General features: G+C 42.8%; 1 protein-coding gene across 18 annotated transcripts in view; it reads left to right on the top strand.

Moving 5' to 3' along the window:
* The window catches only part of MAP2 (microtubule associated protein 2), a 148,805-nt gene that overhangs the window by 114,048 nt on the left and 15,735 nt on the right, over positions 1-19,022 (top strand). For 12 of the 18 annotated variants that reach the window (XM_075607150.1, XM_075607158.1, XM_075607160.1 and 9 more), the window contains 5 exons: positions 1,634-5,356; positions 8,101-8,307; positions 8,508-8,642; positions 12,560-12,618; positions 18,200-18,347. In XM_075607150.1, coding sequence (XP_075463265.1) covers positions 1,634-5,356; positions 8,101-8,307; positions 8,508-8,642; positions 12,560-12,618; positions 18,200-18,347 — 4,272 coding nt within the window. The other 6 variants (XM_075607164.1, XM_075607167.1, XM_075607157.1 and 3 more) reach the window with 5 other exon arrangements.

Genomic DNA, 19,022 nt, shown 5'->3' on the forward strand with positions numbered 1-19,022 from the left:
GGAAATAAGGAGAGAGCGAGTTAAATCAGCATCCTATAGAGCAGGTCAGCTTTTAAGGATATCCCTGTCTTTGACTGAGCCACTGATTGAGCCACCTGTGCTGAAGCAGGGATATCCTTAAAACCTGACCTGTTGATCGCCCTTGAGGACTGCATTTGGCCGCCCCTGCTCTGTAGGGGCTAGTGAAGATTTTCTGCGTTATGTTGTTAAGTCTGCAATGTTTTGTGCACATGCAGTGTGATCCGGCTCATGTGAGAACTGAGCCATCCTCACAAACAATACCAACTTTATACAAACTTTTACAACCGGCCACGTAACACATCACTACTTTTGAGGAATAAGTGTAGACATACAGCCATGCCCTGGGTGCAGGTCCATAAATAGCATGACTGAACACCATAACTCAATGCAGAAATCAATACTGCATAACAAACATTAGTTACCCAGAGTTTGTGCGGTTGATACAAAGTGCTAGTTCTAGTCTGTGTCACTGCTGCATTTGAGTGCATTTGATTTGTACAATCCGGCATTTGATGTCACAAAGATTGATAGGAACTTTTTCAATCCCTTCTTATGTAGGGTCCTGATAATCATTAGTATAAAATGCACTTCAACGGGTAATCAGCAGTAAAGTCATCAAATAGGAAATGCAGTGCTATGTATTCCTCCCTCACACAGAGCTGAGTCCTTTAGTTTCTCCCACGCATATACACTCAATCACTCGCAACGCTCTGACATTGATTTTGGGGTCTTCTGCCTTTAAACAAGTGAGACAATGCTCCTATGGGTTACATACAGACAATGCACTTACTGTTGAATGATGGATTTGCAGCATACTGTCTTTTCTTCAGTGTTACTGGCTCATTCATTTTTCTGGCCAATAAACATTAAAAAAAAAAAAAAAGAACTAGTGTATTGATCCCACGGGCAGTACAAAGGACTCGGGGTCGTCCCTTAAGGTTAGAGGAAAGGAGATTTCACCAGCAACAAAGGAAAGGGTTCTTTACAGTAAGGGCAGTTACAATGTGGAATTCATTACCCATGGAGACTGTGATGGCAGATACAACGGATATCTTAAAAAAAAAAAAAAAAAAAAGGACATCTTGGTAGAAAGTAAAGGTATAACGGGATATAGCAAATAAGTAAACATGGGAAGGATGTTGATCCAGGGAGAAATCTAATTGCCATTATTTGAAGTCAGGATGGAATTGCATTTTCCCTTTATGAGACATCATTGGATAATGTTTCACTGCGTTTTTTTGTTTGCCTTCCTCTGGATCAACAAACAAATAGAACCAGCGCCTTTGTTTGTTTGTTTCCTCTGGATCAATATACTGTAAATACAAATATAGGATAAGTATCTGTCGTCTAAATTTAACATAGGTCGAACTTGATGGACATATGTCTTTTTTCAACCTCATCTACTATGTAACAATGTAATTGACAGGTCTGATATAATATGCATTAACCAGGTTACAGTGTATTGATTTCATGCTTATATTTTACAAGCTCTGCTGTTTTACATATGTGCTGCTCTTGTTTTCGGCTTTCCCCCCATTCATTTGCAATGCAAATATATATATCTGCAAAAAATGTTTCCAAATAATCTATTGTTAAACAAAACCTGCTTTAGATTTACTTACAGCCTCGAAGATGGGGGCCCATGGGCAGGTGGATTCAATTCCTTTCTCTGCGGAAGCCTTTGACACTATTGAAGACCTGCCACTAACCAAGAGTAAAACCGAGGAGGAGCTAAAGCAGGAGAACGTGGCCTTGCATGCATTGGAGAAAGACGTGAAGAAATGGGACAAAGAAGAAGAGTGTCTACCTTCAACACTTGTTAAGCAAACGCAAAGGACTGGGCTAGGATTTGAGCCCTCAAAGGTTGAAGGATTCTCAGTGGAACCATGCACTCCTACTTCTCCAGCTGTTGAAAAACAAGATGTATCATTTGAAATGCCAGAGGACAGCAAGGCAATGGAAGATGCAAGCAAGGATTCATCTATGAAAGACAAAGATGACCTTGCAGCTGTTCAGAAGAGCAGCGAGACTGAAGTCCAATCCTCCAGTTTTTCTACAAATCAAAGCCAAAGCTCTCCTGTGCCAGTAGATACTGGAGTGGATGTGGTGCAGAGTATCAAAGGCGAACTTTCTTCACATACTTCATTGTCTATCACAGATTCTATTGACAAAAACATTGCAAGTAAAACCAATGCAGAATCCTCTGACATTACCGTTGCCAAAGACAGTACAATGGATATCTACAAAAGTGAGGTAGAGGAAGAAACCTTTCATACCACGAGTGGAGAGCAACTAGTGGATTTTCAAAAGCCCACTGTAGAGGATATTTGTACTACAATGCTTGCAAGTACTATGGATGACAAAGACATTGCAAAGGAAATGGAAGAGAAGGATGATGACTATTCAAAGTCTGACATGCAGAAATCATACCCACTGGATGCAACTGAGATTGAGCCCAAGCAGGATGAAACTGTTGCTGCTGGCAAATCTAGTGACCATGTAGAGCTACTCAAAGACATGCTTGGTGAAGATCCTGTTAAAGGTCCACATGCAGGCGCATCAGCTGTTTTGGGCAGTGAATTGGAGCGGCCAATCCCAAAGTCTTCAGTCCAACAGAGTGAGAAACTGTCTCCTGATAACTATGATACAGAGACCCAACATGCATCAGCTAAAGCTGATAAAGAGGCCTGTGAGGTAATTGGCACACGAGATGCAGTGTCTGAGCTTCCTCAAGAAAAAGCCGTATCCCAAGCTAAGGGTGACATTAAAGACAGCACATTGGAAGCAGCTGACGATAAAACACAGCTAGAAGAGGATAAGTCAGGAATGTCCACGTATTTTGAAACATCTGCTTTGAAGGAGGAAGCAGCAGAAAGAGATGTGCAGCAAAGCAGTGACTACTATGAGCTGACTGATGTGAAAGAGTCCCCATATGAAGCTTATTCAATCCCTCAGAAAGCTAAAGGGGTGGAAGAGGAAGATGAAGAAAATGATGATGTAGAACCAATTGCAGAAGAGAAAGTTGGTGCTTCTGCTCATGAAGTAGGATATAGCACCCTTGCATCTGTAAAGCTACAGTCACACATCTCTAAAGGGGACCGGCTGTTTACTATTGATCCAAATATCTATGCAGACAAATCAGAGTTTCAGAGCAAAAATAAGGATGATCTGACCCTCAGCCGTAGCTTAGGGATGGGTGGTAGATCTGCCATTGAACAGCGAAGCATGTCCATAAATCTCCCCATGTCGTGTCTTGACTCCATAGCACTAGGATTTAGCTATGCTCGTGCTCATGATCTGTCTCCCCTGGCTACAGATATTCTTTCCAACACGAGTGGGAGCTTGGATGAAGGAGATGATTCTGACTTACTAGCCACCACCCCAGCTCTAGAAAAAGTACCCTCTTTCCCAGAAGATACAGAGCAGCAGGAGGAACAGGAAGATAGTGATGACGCTGAGAAATATGCAGGGAAAGAAAGGTTTGAGCTGGAGCCATTGTGTGAATCCCAGTACCCAGCTAAAGACTACTACAAAAATGGCACAATTATGGCACCTGATCTTCCTGAGATGTTGGATTTAGCTGGATCGTGTTCAAGGTTAGATTCAGGAAGTGCAGACTCAGATGCAGCTAGAAGAACATCCGGAGCTTACGAAGTAATTATTGACGAAAGTGGTGTGATTCAGCAAGCATCTGTAATGGAAGGCAATCAGCTCCTTGTGAAGACCGACAGCCAGCAAGAAGAATTGGGCTACTGCGTTTTCAACAAGTACACAGTCCCACTGCCCTCCCCAGTGCAGGATAGTGAGAGTCTAGGTGGGAGAATGTCCGCCCTTTATGAAAGTCTTGATGAAAAAATACGGCGGGGGGAGGTTGTAGACCCATCCACTATTGAGGGAAAACTAGCAGCAGCAGAGAAACTTGGAATAGAGAGACAAGAGCTTCCCAGTGAAGCAGAGGGACTGGGGTGGGAGTCAGATTTAGAAAAAAAGGTATGTGAGAATAAGCTTGACACTGTCATAGAAAAAGGTGAAGAACAAACAGATTTAAAAGAAACTCCTGAAAATACAGACATGCTGAAACATCATATGGAAAGTGCTGAACCTGTTTTAGAAGACATACGAGAGAGCCCATCACAGGAGAAGATAGATGAAAGCTGCAGTAAAGAACCATGTGAGGTTGAAGATGATAAAATGCATGTAAAAGAGTCAACAGAAGCATTTCCTTCAGAGCCTGAAGAAGGTGACACCGTTCTTGTTTCTGTGCCAGAGACAGCCATAAAAGTGGTGTCTGAAAAAGTAGAGCAGTCAGAATTGTCTTCTAAGGAGACACTTGGAGGGTCAGAGGTTTGTGAATCAGACAAGGTTGAGTTACAGCAGAGAGATGTGTCTCAAGAAATAGCAGGCACTGCAGTACAAGATCAAGCAAAGGATGTTGATTCCAGTATGGTTGAAGATGCCCAACAAGAACCTGCTGATGAGGAGATTGCCCTATTGAAGGAGGGCAGCAAGCTTTCTGAAAGTGACTTGAAAGAGAAAGGAACAAAGCCTGACTTGGTTCATCAAGAAGCAGTAGATAAGGAATCCTATGAGTCCAGTGGAGACCCCGAGCAGGCTCACGAGCTAACATTGGAAGTGCCAAAGGATGCAGCTCCTGCAGACTCCCAGAAACCAGACCCAGAAGACATCACCCCGAAGATCCTGCACGAGCCCTCTGATGTCTCGGTTTCTCTACAACAGGACTCCAAGCTGGAGGATGTAGAGGAAGTGCAAATGGAAAACTTAGCTGAGACTCATGCTGAGCAAACGTTGGAGGCCAATGTGGAAAAGGAAGAGATTCCACAGGAGGTAGCACAACCTGTTGATGAAGAATCAGAGAAAGAAGAACAGGAGGTAGAGGTGATAGAAACAAGTAGCAAAGAGCTAACACTAGAGGTCCAGGAGACTGAACCAGAGGCACTTGATGAAGAGCCAACTGTAGAGAACACTGAAGAGGTGAAGGGAGTCATAGAATCTATTGTCACTGTTGAAGATGACTTCATTACGGTTGTACAGACTACTGTGGATGAAGGTGAATCTGTGGCTCACAGCGTGCGCTTTGCAGCTCCCCTGCCTACAGAGAGTAAGGAGAAACACTCTGCAGAAGAAGAGGAAGAAGAAGAAGAAGAAGAGCTCAAGGATAAACCCAAGGAGGGGTCACCATGCACTCCAGCTTCCCCTGAAATAGAGGAGACCCTGCTGACTGAATACAAGACAGAAACACATGATGATTACAAAGATGAGACGACCATGGATGACTCAGTCTTGGACACAGACAGCATCTGGGTAGACACTCAAGGTAGGTGTGATTATATTCTTTATTTTACTCTTTACTAAAGCAGCAGTATCGCTTACTCAGTCCAAACTGCTTATTGCAATGCTATTCAGTGTTCGATTATTATCCTGTAGTATTATTATCTTGCAGTTTATTAATGAATTAAAAGATTGGCCTAAAAACATATTTAAGGAATTAATTTAAGATGCCCACCACCTCACAGCTGCTTTGCAGCATTTTGAAAAACCACTGTAGCATTTTTTTCACTATCATCGATGTACCCAAGCCTAAATCCAGATATAGATTCAATGCTCTCTCAACCACTCTAGATTATACCGTGCTAACCTACATTTGGAAAGGTCAAAATTAAATTACAAAAATCAAACAAACTGTGTTAAATTATTGAGATAGAAAAAATAGGCTAAAGCGCTCCAATGCCAGGTATAATAGAATAAAGCAAGCCAAACCACTAATCCAAGGTATAAAGAATGAGTAATGATATTAGTACTTAATATCCAATAGTATGGGTACTATCCTCCTGAAGACAGGTGGTAGATGGTACATGCCCCCCCACCATCAGTCTCATTGGCCGGTTCCCCTGAACATAAACAATACTCACAAATCCTAGGAGTGGTAGGCAGGCTGTGCAGCTTCCAATATGTAGTTAACAGGAGTAAATGGAGGTCAAAGCGCACAAGCAAAAACGGACCTGGAAGGACCCAGAATCAAAAATAAATTAAAAGGGCACTTTAATGTGACAAGAGACCCATCCAACGCGTTTCGAACGTCACACCGTTCTTTTTCATTTATTGAGAGCCTTCACCTTATTGCATCTCAGTTTACTTTGTGAAGTGGAAGTGCTGCTTTAAGGTGTCACATTTAACAACATGTCCCCTGACGATCTTGAAAGGATACTGCCAAACACAAGTTAAAGGCATACTTAATTGTTGGGTTTGACTCACAACTTGCCATGAAAAATCTTGGTGTAGACATTTTTGTATAAGTCAATTTACACATTTGGTACATGTATACATCTTGAGTTCTCACATCTAATGTTCATCTCTTGAACAAAGTCTCACCTGAATCCTGCTGAATTTAAATGATGCAAATAGCATGTGAAAACAATTACAGGTGCACACTTTGATACACCCACTAGAATATTGCACCAAGCATCTCCTTCCCTGACTGATTTATTCTTAAATCTACCATTGAAGAGGACCAAATATGGTATGCTGACGCAGAAGGACAGAGACCCATATATACAGAATTAAGCAACCTTCTGCCATAAGACACCTTACAGCTAATTGCCTTCAACCCGGAAGATTTCTCATGGCAGAAGACTGCTATGTGAACATGGACCACAATCTTTTAATACATATCCACTCGTGGGTTTTAGAAACTGACACGTATCTTACGTGCTTATAATAGTCTGAGTCTATATACGCACTGTTATGATAACGCATACCACAATATACTGTAGGGTTAGGTTTTCCCCCACTCCCCCCCTTTTATTGAATGGGTTAAAATAAAAGCCGTTCATTTGTCGCCAATGTCACAGATTTCTTGTGTAAGGGTCGAAAGCTTCAACAATAGGCCGCCTCTATGAAGAAGTGACTGCAGGGCACTGTTCTGTAGGCCTCTCCTGCCCTGCAAACGTTCCGTGATTGTTTAGCCATAAAAGCAGCTGTGAATAAGTCAGAACAAATGAAATTAACATATAAACAGCTGACAACAATAAAGCAATTTAAACACAATGAGCAGCTGTAGGCACTCTGAACGGATGACAAACACATAATTAGTAGTTTGGTTATGGAGAGGGGGCGTACCATGTTAGCTGGCAGAGAGATAAATAACTTCAACAAACAATTAGTACTTTATTATGAATTGCAAAATAAAAACTGGAGATGATAAATTAGCTAAAGCACAAAGCAGAGCTATGCATGGAGTAAGGTGCACTGACCTCATTAAGTGATTAACTGTGCATCTTCATTGCTGGGGTATCAGCAGCCCAATAGAAAGCAATATTTTGCCAGGTCCACCCAGCAGAACATGGGTTCAGTGTTACATAGAAACATACACAGTGAAAGCATTTGTCCCAACAGTCTGTCCATTAGCTCAAGCACCAAGCACCCCTTAGTGGAGTAATATGCATTGACATCATGTAATAATTATAATAATAAGTGTTTGTTCTTGTATATCGCTGCTAGTTTTATGTAGCGTTTTACAGGGATATTTTGCAGACCTAGTCCCTGCCCCGTAGAGCTTACAATCTTTTTTTGGTGCCTGAGGCACAGGAAGATAGGGTGACTTGCCCAAGGTCACAAGGAGCCGACACCAGGAATTGAACCAGGCTCCCCTGCTTCAAACTCTGTGCCAGAGTCAGTGTCTTTACTCACTGAGCCGCTCATTCCAATGTTACATAGAAACATGGCCCCAACAAGTCTCCCCGTTTTCCCTACTTGGTGCAAAATTGTAAACAATGAAATCTCTCTATCCGACCTATAACCCGTACCTTTGCAGGCTTACCTCATGTCTACCCCAAGTATTTTTTTAATTTTAATTTTTTTGTTGTATTTACACCACCACTTGAGCTGGAAGGTTGTTCCATTAAAAAATACATAATCACATTTTCCCTTAGTCAGCCTTAGTCAGCAGGACATGGCCACTTATCCCAGTGTTACTTTGACCGGTTTGCAGTATCCCCTCAAGAAAGTCTGCTGTTGCCACTGCCATCTGTGCTGCTCTCCTTACTGTTTCTAAATCCACAGATGACGACAGGAGCATCATGACTGAGCCGATAGAGGCCATCCCAAGGGATGAGAAGGCAGACAGAGACTTGCAGAGGCCCCTCGTGGAGAGACATAGAAAGGATAAGCCTTTCAAATCTGGCAGAGGCCGTGTTTCTACCCCGGAGAGGAAAATGACCAAAAAGGAACACAGCGCAACGTCACGAGATGAAGTGAGAAGGAAAAAAGGTCCATCACTTACTCATCATTTCTATCCCAATAAACCCTGGTGTGCAGCTGCCCGAGATCCTAAATATTATTCATGTTTAAACAAATGCCGTGTGCCCGTGATCTGTAGTGAATGTTACCGCGTGTTTTCTTCCCCTGACCATTTTCTTTCTCTCCCCCCTCTCTCTCTTTTTTTCTCTTCCTCTTTTCCCTGTCTATAGCAGTACTTAAGAAAGCCGAACTTGCTAAAAAATCAGACGTACAGGTCCACTCCCCTTCCAGGAAAATAATATTAAAACCCGCCGTCAAACAGTCCAGACCAGCTCACCTGGCCTGCGTGCGGAGGAAGCCGGCAGGTGACTGCTCTCTTCAGTTTTTGAAAATGTGGCTGGCAAACATTATTTTGATTGGTTTCCATGTTGTGTTGCTTGCAAATCTCATCGCTGCAGTGTCTCTTCTTTTTATCTCTTTCTTATTTCTTTTCCATTTAATGGAAGAATTTCCAGGCTTCATGAGAAAAAAAAAACAAAAAAAATACCACGTCAGAGCCTTACGCCATTTTTTTCTGTTGCTTTTTATTTAACTTCCTGTGCTATTTGTTTGTTGATTTATGGATTCTTGTTCATTTCTTTGCAGACCTCATGATCACATTCGCTTGCGAGAGCCATACGATTGCATTGGTTGTATCTTGGCATAGTGACTTAGTGCTTTCTTAGAAGTCTGTATACCCATGTCTCTGTTCTGGTGGAACATCATGATCGATTGCAACCATGGTACACATCTTCATTGATTTGCTTCTGTCTCATGAATTAAGTACGTCAGGTTGGAAGGGCGTCCGCTCGAAGTCCACTCCACTCGAAGTTCCCGGGAAGGGCCATCATTGTGTCGCTTTGTTAGCCTCTCCAACAATGAAAGGTTTCATACTGTACATCTCTCATACTTTCACACTAAAAGACGGCAAATGAAAAGTATCACTTGTGAGCACATTCACGTCTCAGACAGGTCTGCACCCCTGCTTTTCCCCATTATCTCCTAGCATACAGGGCTTCCACTGCAGCAAGGGATTCTGGGAAATGACATTAAAAGACAAAATGAAAGAAAAATGATATATTTAGGCAGCAAAGGGGATGTAGAGGTGTGATTAAATATCTCAAATATCTGAAGATCTTGTACCCACAACGTGTTGTTACTAGCACTTTGTGTATGAAGGGGGGAGAATTGCACATAGTGGATACCAGTCTGCCTGTACCCCCAACTTCACACTGGAAAATGACTGTGCTACACTATATAATGTTTTCCAGTATCTTGCACTTCCAATCACCATCGCAAAGACCATTACTAGGCTTGCATGTTGATTATGTGTAGCTCCAGCTCCTGCTACCCACATTAACCAACAAGAGAATACTTCCCCGTGCCTACTCTCCAAATGCTTGGGAGAATTGGTGGAAGCCAAAAAAAACGTAATTGGATCTTCACGATCCTTAGAAGCATTAGGTCTGTAGTTAATGTATTCATTACTATACAGTACATCCCAATTTGCCACTTTCCAGCAAGGGGGTCCCAAACACGGGCTGTTCTTTGGGAAGTGAGTTAGGTCCTAAAAATACTAGCACGCCCATCACACGACTTTATGACTGATGAGAACCTCAGATGGATTTCCATTAGGCACTAAGAAATGGATTGTCAGTCATACAGTACAGTAGTTCACCTTTGCCACTATAGTAACCTACTTCTAAAACACTGTCCCCTTGGCATAAGTTGAAAAGGTTGAGTGAATAGAGTCTTAAGGAAACATACATAGGATTGCTTGATTGGCTAGGGTGGCAAAACATCCCTATCATTGTGACATCACAGGCTCTAGTTAACTTCATCAGGACTAGACTGGCAATACCTGGCTAATCTCACTTAGGTCAATTACATTTAGGGGTTACAGTACCTGCTAGTTACAGTATGATGCTGGCTGGAAGCAATACAGTATTTGTTCCAATTCCAGGGGCGGGGGTGTTTTAATTACATTCTATAGCAGTGTCCCAAAGGATTCTTTTACAGAGATGATCAAGATATATTGCTCAAATAATGGAGTGGTTGTCCTCACGGGTGAGTCCATATTAAATTCTCTGCAACAATAATTTTCAGCTCTAAATAAGAGTAGAGAAGTGGGATTAGACCAAGGATTCTTAGATAATTTGAACCTGGACCAGCAAATGTGTTTTGCCCAGACTTTTTTTTCCGGCACATGCAGATGGACAGATCTACCTCCATACAGTGCATAGAAGGGAGATTAATAGCAGTGCAGTCCTATTACTCTATTTGTTTCTGATGGGTTGTACGGGTCATAGTCACTGATAACCCAATTAATGAGTGCTTCGTGTGATCTGGACATATAGGGCTATGCTTACGCAGAAATCCTAAACTTTAAGATACCTTAGAACTGATTTATTGAAATGTACATCTAAATGCATCATCTATCACTGTTTAGTAAATTTGGGCAGTAACATGTATTATTGCATCAACAACACAGTCAGGGTATATGGTGCACTTATAAGTAAATCAATAACGTTTTCCATTCTAATATAGTTAGTATTATTTATTGTGTGCACCCAATCTGGTCACTCTGGGGGGAATTTTCAGGTCATTTGAAAATGGTACCAAATACAGAAGAAATTACAATGCATCTGATCTCAGGCGCACTATTAGAGAGGGTTGGGGTTCCTTACAATGCATCTGATCTCAGGCGCACTATTAGAGAAGGTTGGGGTTCCTTACAATGCATCTGATCTCAGGCATGCTATTAGAGAGGGTTGGGGTTCCTTACAATGCATCTGATCTCAGGCGCACTATTAGAGAGGGTTGGGGTTCCTTACAATGCATCTGATCTCAGGCGCACTGTTAGAGAGGGTTGGGGTTCCTTACAATGCATCTGATCTCAGGCACACTATTAGAGAGGGTTGGGGTTCCTTACAATGCATCTGATCTCAGGCGCACTATTAGAGAAGGTTGGGGTTCCTTACAATGCATCTGATCTCAGGCATGCTATTAGAGAGGGTTGGGGTTCCTTACAATGCATCTGATCTCAGGCACGCTATCAGAGAGGGTTGGGGTTCCTTACAATGCATCTGATCTCAGGCATGCTATTAGAGAGGGTTGGGGTTCCTTACAATGCATCTGATCTCAGGCGCACTATTAGAGAGGGTTGGGGTTCCTTACAATGCATCTGATCTCAGGCATGCTATTAGAGAGGGTTGGGGTTCCTTACAATGCATCTGATCTCAGGCATGCTATTAGAGAGGGTTGGGGTTCCCTAGAATTTCACAATATAATTATAGGGTTCCTTAAGCAAACATACTTTGAAAACCACTGTGGCAGTGATCTGCTATACTCTTGGACCCCCTACATGTGTGAGAACAGGCTCAGCCTCTTCCTTTCTTACCTCTACCACAAGCAGCAAGAAACGTCAAAGCAAGGCACTGTTGGTCTTTTTGACAGCATACACGGTTAATGAAATATCCTGATAAATAACTCATGATTTAAAAAAAAAAAGAAGTGTCAGCTGGAATATTAAATGAGGAGAAGTTGCCTTTAGAATCCCATGTGCCGTGGCCAAGTGTCAGTTTAAAATAGAGCGATCTACTTGCTAAAGTCTCCGAGCTGCTAAATTTGGGCAAAATTGGTGCAAAAAAGAACCAAATTGAAAGCAATGTTGTTGTTTTTCTAACTTTGGTAAAGCTGATACAACGCTTTTGCACTCAGTTAGCTGTAATTTTGTAGTTGGGTGACTTTTGTAGATAGCACCGACAGTGTATGTTGCGTTTTCTTCTTCTCGATCGTCGGGTGATGTTGGGGTATCAGTAATGGAAGGGGGACTGGTACTGATCAGTGAGGAGTAGCAGGTCTCCTATAAGGGGGAGATACAACTTTCAAAACTGGAAAGAATTTCCAGAGGGAAATTCTGCCCAAGTGCCAGGGGCGAGGGGGCATGTACTGAAACTAGAGAAGCAGGGAGAATGCATTTCTGAAAGAGTAATACATATAGAGAGCCGCTTTGCAGCAGAGACAATATAGGCAAATTAAGGTTGATGATGGGATATACGCATGGGAACCATAACCAGAATCAAGTAACAAGTTACCGTAGGTCGGTATAGTGGACATAGTGTGTGAACCAACTGATCCTTATCTACCATCATCTTGTTTTTATAGTGGTTCCACAGAGCTTACACATGCTGGTCATAACCATTAACTTTGTCCTTTTCTCTTTTCCTGGGGCTGATGCCAGCAGGGGGAGAATCACACCAGGCCCCCGGCACCCATCGGCAATCCAAGGACAGAATCTTGGTGAGTATCACGCCCTCTTCCCCTATGCACCTTCTGTCTTAGGCTGCGCGTATAGTGCCCACGACCAGCAACGGGATGGGTGACATCACCCGTTGCCGCTAGCGAAAGTTATATTTTGCTTTGCGGCGGCGCGGGCTTCCGGGCATTTGATTTGCTCAGGGGCTGTCACATGAGGCGACAGCCTTTGAAAAATCAAATATTCCTGGCTTCCAAAGTCCGCGACGTGACGTCGCTCGGTCGCATTGCCGCCGTCGCGCTTACTATAAGTGCACGCGGCGGCAATGTATTTGTTTGTGGGTGGCGTCGCCATCGCGGGCACTATACGCATGGCCTTAGGTCTTCATTCAGCCGACTTAAGTTGTGCTGAGATCACTTCTGCAGCTATTGATCAGCAAACAGTTTGAGGAACGGAGGAACGGAAGAACGGAGGAACGGGTCCCAATCTGTTTACACTATTTTCTGCCAGAATTAAATGGGAAAAAAGGAGCGAATCCATCCTGGAAGTTTTCAGGTTTGGTCAATTTTAGACATTTGCAGCTTTTTAAAAAGTTTCTAATTTGTTAAAACTCACCACAAGTCTAGCAAACACAAAGGGTCACATCTAACAATAATAATAATAACAACAATAATAATACTAATAGCATGTTCTTGTATAGCGCTGCTAGTTTTACGTAGCGCTTTACAGAGACATTTTGCAGGCACAGGTCCCTGCCCCATGGAGCTTACAATCTATGTTTTTGGTGCCCGAGGCACATGGAGATAAAGTGACTTGCCCAAGGTCACAAGGAGCCTACTAAGAAGTCTTCTACCATAAGACACCTGCTGCTGTAAGACACCTTATGGCCCGTTCGAGGGGATTGCAAGGTGTCTTCCAGTGCCAGAAGGTGTCTTAAGGAAGAACACTGCTTAGTATATATGGACCCGGAGCTCTTTAAGACATCATGGCCCATACATCATGGTCTTCCAGCACCAGAAGGTGTCTTAGTGCAGAAGACTGCTTAGTAGGTGTAGGCCCACACATTTTGCAAAGTTTTGTGAGTTTGGCAGTTTCACTAGTTCTGCTTTACTCTTACTAAAACGTGTGAATGCAGCAAATGATCATAAAAGCAAAAAAATTGGAATGCATAGAGTATGTGTTTTTTTACTCATGAGCTTCCAAAATAAAGTTTGCTGAAACGTTTTGCCTTTATGAACAGATATAGCTTTGCACATCACTAGTTAAATTGTCACAAATGGTGTGGTTTAGAAATAGCATCTACAGTACCAAAATGTATGTGCTTTTTCATTTGCTCAACATTTTTCTCCTTGTGTCAGTTTTTCACTGTCATCAAATGTATCAAACTTTTATTGAGTTTCTTGCACTTCATGCTGATCTCTTGTACTACTGATGCCATCCAAAATATTTTCTTGACGTAAATAGAATCCTGCGGCAGTTCTCCCAAAAACACCTTCTCTAACTGGCCCTATCAACACTCTACCGACTGCTCCTGTAACAACTCCCTATAAATCCTCCCCTAACTGCTCCTGTAAGTACCCCTTAACTTCTCCCCTAACTGCTCCTGTAAGCACTCCTTAACTTCTCACCTAACTGATCCATTAAGCACTCCTTAACTTCTCCCCTAACTGCTCCTGTAAGCACTCCTTAACTTCTCCCCTAACTGCTCCATTAAGCACTCCTTAACTTCTCCCCTAACTGCTCCTGTAAGCACTCCTTAACTTCTCCCCTAACTGCTCCTGTAAGCACTCCTTAACTTCTCACCTAACTGATCCATTAAGCACTCCTTAACTTCTCCCCTAACTGCTCCTGTAAGCACTCCTTAACTTCTCCCCTAACTGCTCCATTAAGCACTCCTTAACTTCTCCCCTAACTGCTCCATTCAGCACTCCTTAACTTCTCCCCTAACTGCTCCTGTAAGTACCCCTTAACTTCTCCCCTAACTGCTCCATTAAGCACTACTTAACTTCTCCCCTAACTGCTCCATTAAGCACTCCTTAACTTCTCCCCTAACTGCTCCTGTAAGTACCCCTTAACTTCTCCCCTAACTGCTCCATTAAGCACTACTTAACTTCTCCCCTAACTGCTCCATTAAGCACTCCTTAACTTCTCCCCTAACTGATCCACTAAGTACCCCATAACTTCTCCCCTAACTGCTCCTGTAAGTACCCCTTAACTTCTCCCCTAACTGCTCCTGTAAGTACCCCTTAACGTCTCCCCTAACTGCTCCTGTAAGTACCCCTTAACTTCTCCCCTAACTGCTCCATTAAGCACTACTTAACTTCTCCCCTAACTGATCCACTAAGTACCCCTTAACTTCTCCCCTAACTGCTCCTGTAAGTACCCCTTAACTTCTCCCCTAACTGCTCCATTAAGCACTCCTTAACTTCTCCCCTAACTGCTCCTGTAAGTACCCCTTAACTTCTCCCCTAACTGCTCCATTAAGCACTACTTAACTTCTCCCCTAACTGCTCCATTAAGCACTCCTTAACTTCTCCCCTAACTGCTCCTGTAAGTACCCCTTAACTTCTCCCCTAACTGCTCCATTAAGCACTACTTAACTTCTCCCCTAACTGCTCCATTAAGCACTCCTTAACTTCTCCCCTAACTGCTCCTGTAAGCACTCCTTAACTTCTCCCCTAACTGCTCCTGTAAGCACTCCTTAACTTCTCCCCTAACTGCTCCTCTAAGTACCCCTTAACGTCTCCGCTAACGACCTATTTCCACTACCTATAACTCCTCCCATAACTGCTCCTCTAACCTCTCCCTAAAACTCTTCCCTTAACTGCACCTATAGCCACTCCCTATAACTCCTCCCCTAACTGTTCCTGTAGGTACCCCTTAACTTCTCCGCTAACTGCACCTATAGCCACTCCCTATAACTCCTTACCCCAACCACTTCTATAATCACTCCCTAAAACACTTCTTCTAACTGCCGCTATCCACACTCCCTATAACTTCTCTGCTAACTACTCTTGTAACCACTCAATATATATTCTCCACTATCTGTTCTATTAACCACTCCCCAAATCTCTGACTTATGCCAGCAGAACAAAGTTTATGGACAGTAATACAGTGGTATAAAGAGATGTTCTTAGCATCCACCTAACTTATACTGTAGATGTAGCGCCGTTATTGCACCTGGCAACGCAGAATAATGTGACCTTCATGGTGCGATATTTAATATGAGATTTAATCCGTTCACACAAATGACAGCTCTAATCAAACAAACTTCCAAACAATATTAATCACGTTAATTGTGTGCAACAACACCTTCTACATTTGTATGCCAATTTCTAACCTTGATAGGTATTCTCCAGTTTGTAGAATGTTAGCTGTTTTGTCCCTACCTTCCTTTCATCCATTTCCCCACCTCACTGTCTCTTCTCTTGTGACTAGTGTTCAGCTTTATCAAGAGCAGAAGACGCAAAAACTAAAGCCATAGCCATATCACATCCACGACCCAGATCTGCCAGCTCTGTGGCTGCTAGGAAGGAAACCCCCCTCAGTAGAGATACTTATCTTATGCACTCTTCACTCAAGGGCCCCCAAGTCAAATTTTCTCTCTTCCCATCTCAAAGAGAGGTAAGGTAGCTGAGGATAGGGATACCCATCTATCAGGTATTGTGCAGGTTTGTGCTGGAGAGAGTTTTAACTTCAAGTAATCAAGTTCACAAGCAACAGATATATCGCATCCCATAATTGTTTGGAAATGGTCAAGAAAAGCAAAGGAAACTCGCCAACATCCAGAGATCAGTGTATCAGGCTGGGCATATTATGCAGAAGATCAATGACCTCCTATTTTGTTCTCTAATACAGTATGTGCAATACATGTAAAAAAACGTTTTCGACCTTCGATGGAGGTTTCTTGCACAGATTCAGCTCCGGATGCACTCTGAAAATGTTTCCCCTTGCGTCCGTTTTTCGCTGTCATCAAATGTGTCATAGTTTTATTTCAGTTCTTTACACTTGATGCTGATCTCTGTACTACGTATACACCCCAAAATGTATTTTATTGACGTAAAAAGAATCCTGTGGCAGTTACAAATGCCAACTTTGATACATTCCATCATAATATTGTACCAAACCACTCTTCCCCCAACTGCACCTATAGCCACTCCCCATAACCCCAACCACTTCTATAATCACTCCCTAAAACACTTCTTCTAACTGCCGCTATCCACACTCCCTATAACTTCTCTGCTAACTACTCTTGTAACCACTCAATATATATTCTCCACTATATGTTCTAATAACCACTCCCCAAATCTCTGACTCATGCCAGCAGAACAAAGTTGATGGACAGTAATACAGTGGTATAAAGAGATGTTCTTAGCATCCACCTAACTTATACTGTAGATGTAGCACCGTTATTGCACCTGGCAACACAGAATAATGTGACATTCATGGTGCGATATTTAATATGAGATTTAACCCATTCACACAAATGACAGCTCTAATCAAACAAACTTCCAAACAATATTAATCACGTTAATTGGGTGCAAGAACACCTTCAACATTTGTATGCCAATTTCTAACCTCCAATTTTTAGAATGTTAGCTGTTTTGTCCCTACCTTCCTTTCATCCATTTCCCCACCTCACTGTCTCTTCTCTTGTGACTAGAGTTCAGCTGCATCAAGAGCAAAACCCACGAATGCTAAAGCCATAGCCATATCACATCCACGACCCAGATCTGCCAGCTCTGTGGCTGCTAGGAAGGGTACCCCCCTCAGTAGAGATACTTATCCTATGCAGTCTTCACTCAAGGGCCCCCAAGACAGAATTTCTCTCATCACATCTCAAAGTGAGGTAAGGTAGCTGAGGATAGGGACACCCATCTATCAGGTATTGTGCAGGTTTGTGCTGGAGAGAGTTTTAACTTCAGGTAATCAAGTTCACAAGCAACAGATATATCGCATCCCATAATTGTTTGGAAATGGCAAAGAATAGCAAAGGAAACTCGCCAACATCCAGAGGTCAGTGAATCAGGCTGGGCATATTATTATATAACTTAGTGAAATACCGCTCGCCACAATCTTAGATAATGTGTAGATAACAATTTAATTTCAGCTGGTGCAATTTTTTGGGCATATTATTATGCAGAAGATCAATGACCTCCTATTTTGTTCTTTAATATGTGTACTACATGTTAAAAAAACATGTTCGACCTTTGACGAAGGCCTCTTGGTCAGATTCAGCGCCGGATGCACTCTGAAAGTAATTGCTGTTGTAATCTTCCTTCTATATAATAATGTTGTGAATATTCACACTATAAAAAATAAACATATTTCAAAGCATCTAGCTAGAGAAGGGGTGGCTAACTCCAGCCCTCAATGGCCAATAACAGATCAGGTTTTAATGATATCCCTGGTTCAGCACAGGTGGCTCAATTAGGGGCTCGGTCATTGACTGAGCCACCTGTGCTGAAGTAGGGATACCCTTGGTGGCCCTTGAGGACTGAAGTTGGCCACCGCTGATCTACGGGTTTTTATATCGTTTTTTTCCAGAAGCAATGGGAATCACCCATTGGTAATAATGTCTTGGTGATACTCCTGGAATGTATTAATCTTTGGGGTTCTTTGTAGGATGGAGTGGCCAAGAGCCCAGAGAAGCGCTCCTCCCTGCCAAGACCTTCTTCCCTCCACCCCACCAGGAAAGCTTTCCCTGCAGATAAAGAAGAGAACTCCTTCTCCACCACTTTCTCTGTGTCCTCGTCAGTGCGACGCACCACAAGTAGGTTCTTTCCTGTGTAGTAGTACTTCAGTTCTTTGGAGATTGGAAAGAACTAATGTGTGTGGCAAACAGAATGGAAAGACAATAGGGAACCTGTAGAATGGATAATTAACATTAGTTTATATGTCCCCACCAGTATACACTGTGCCGTGTACATAACGAAGTAATGATGGGTCAATGAAATCTTGTCCAAAAGATCTGATTGAATCTTTGAATCTGTGCTCAAGCTCTTACTGATCTGACATTAAGGATGATTGAAAGTTATCCAGCCTAAGGGGCCTATTCTATAAGCCTGCATAAAAAAAAGTCGCCGGGCCGGTTACGCCGCCATTGTTATGAGCGGTGCTATCACGGTATCAGAAAGCTTCGATTACCTGTGATAGTAAAATTCCCAAAACAGGCGATTAGTCGGCGACGTGATGATCGCTTCTCTCAAAAGGGCTCACCCGGCGATTTGGCCCAGCTGCAGAGAGAGCTGCACAGAGAGCGCCGCCTCTCCCTGTGCATATCTCACCAGCGATCGCGAGATTTTAATATACATTTTAATACTAGTGTAGATGAGCAGGGGGTCTCCGGAGCAGAACCGCATTGATTTTAGGTCCGGGGACCCCCTGCTTCCCGAGATACAGGCCCCGTTATGGGACCTAACGCTTAGAACCTAAGCATTTAAATGTC

Source organism: Ascaphus truei, chromosome 7 (genome assembly GCF_040206685.1).
Source record: "Ascaphus truei isolate aAscTru1 chromosome 7, aAscTru1.hap1, whole genome shotgun sequence".
NCBI classification, from domain to species: domain Eukaryota; kingdom Metazoa; phylum Chordata; class Amphibia; order Anura; family Ascaphidae; genus Ascaphus; species Ascaphus truei.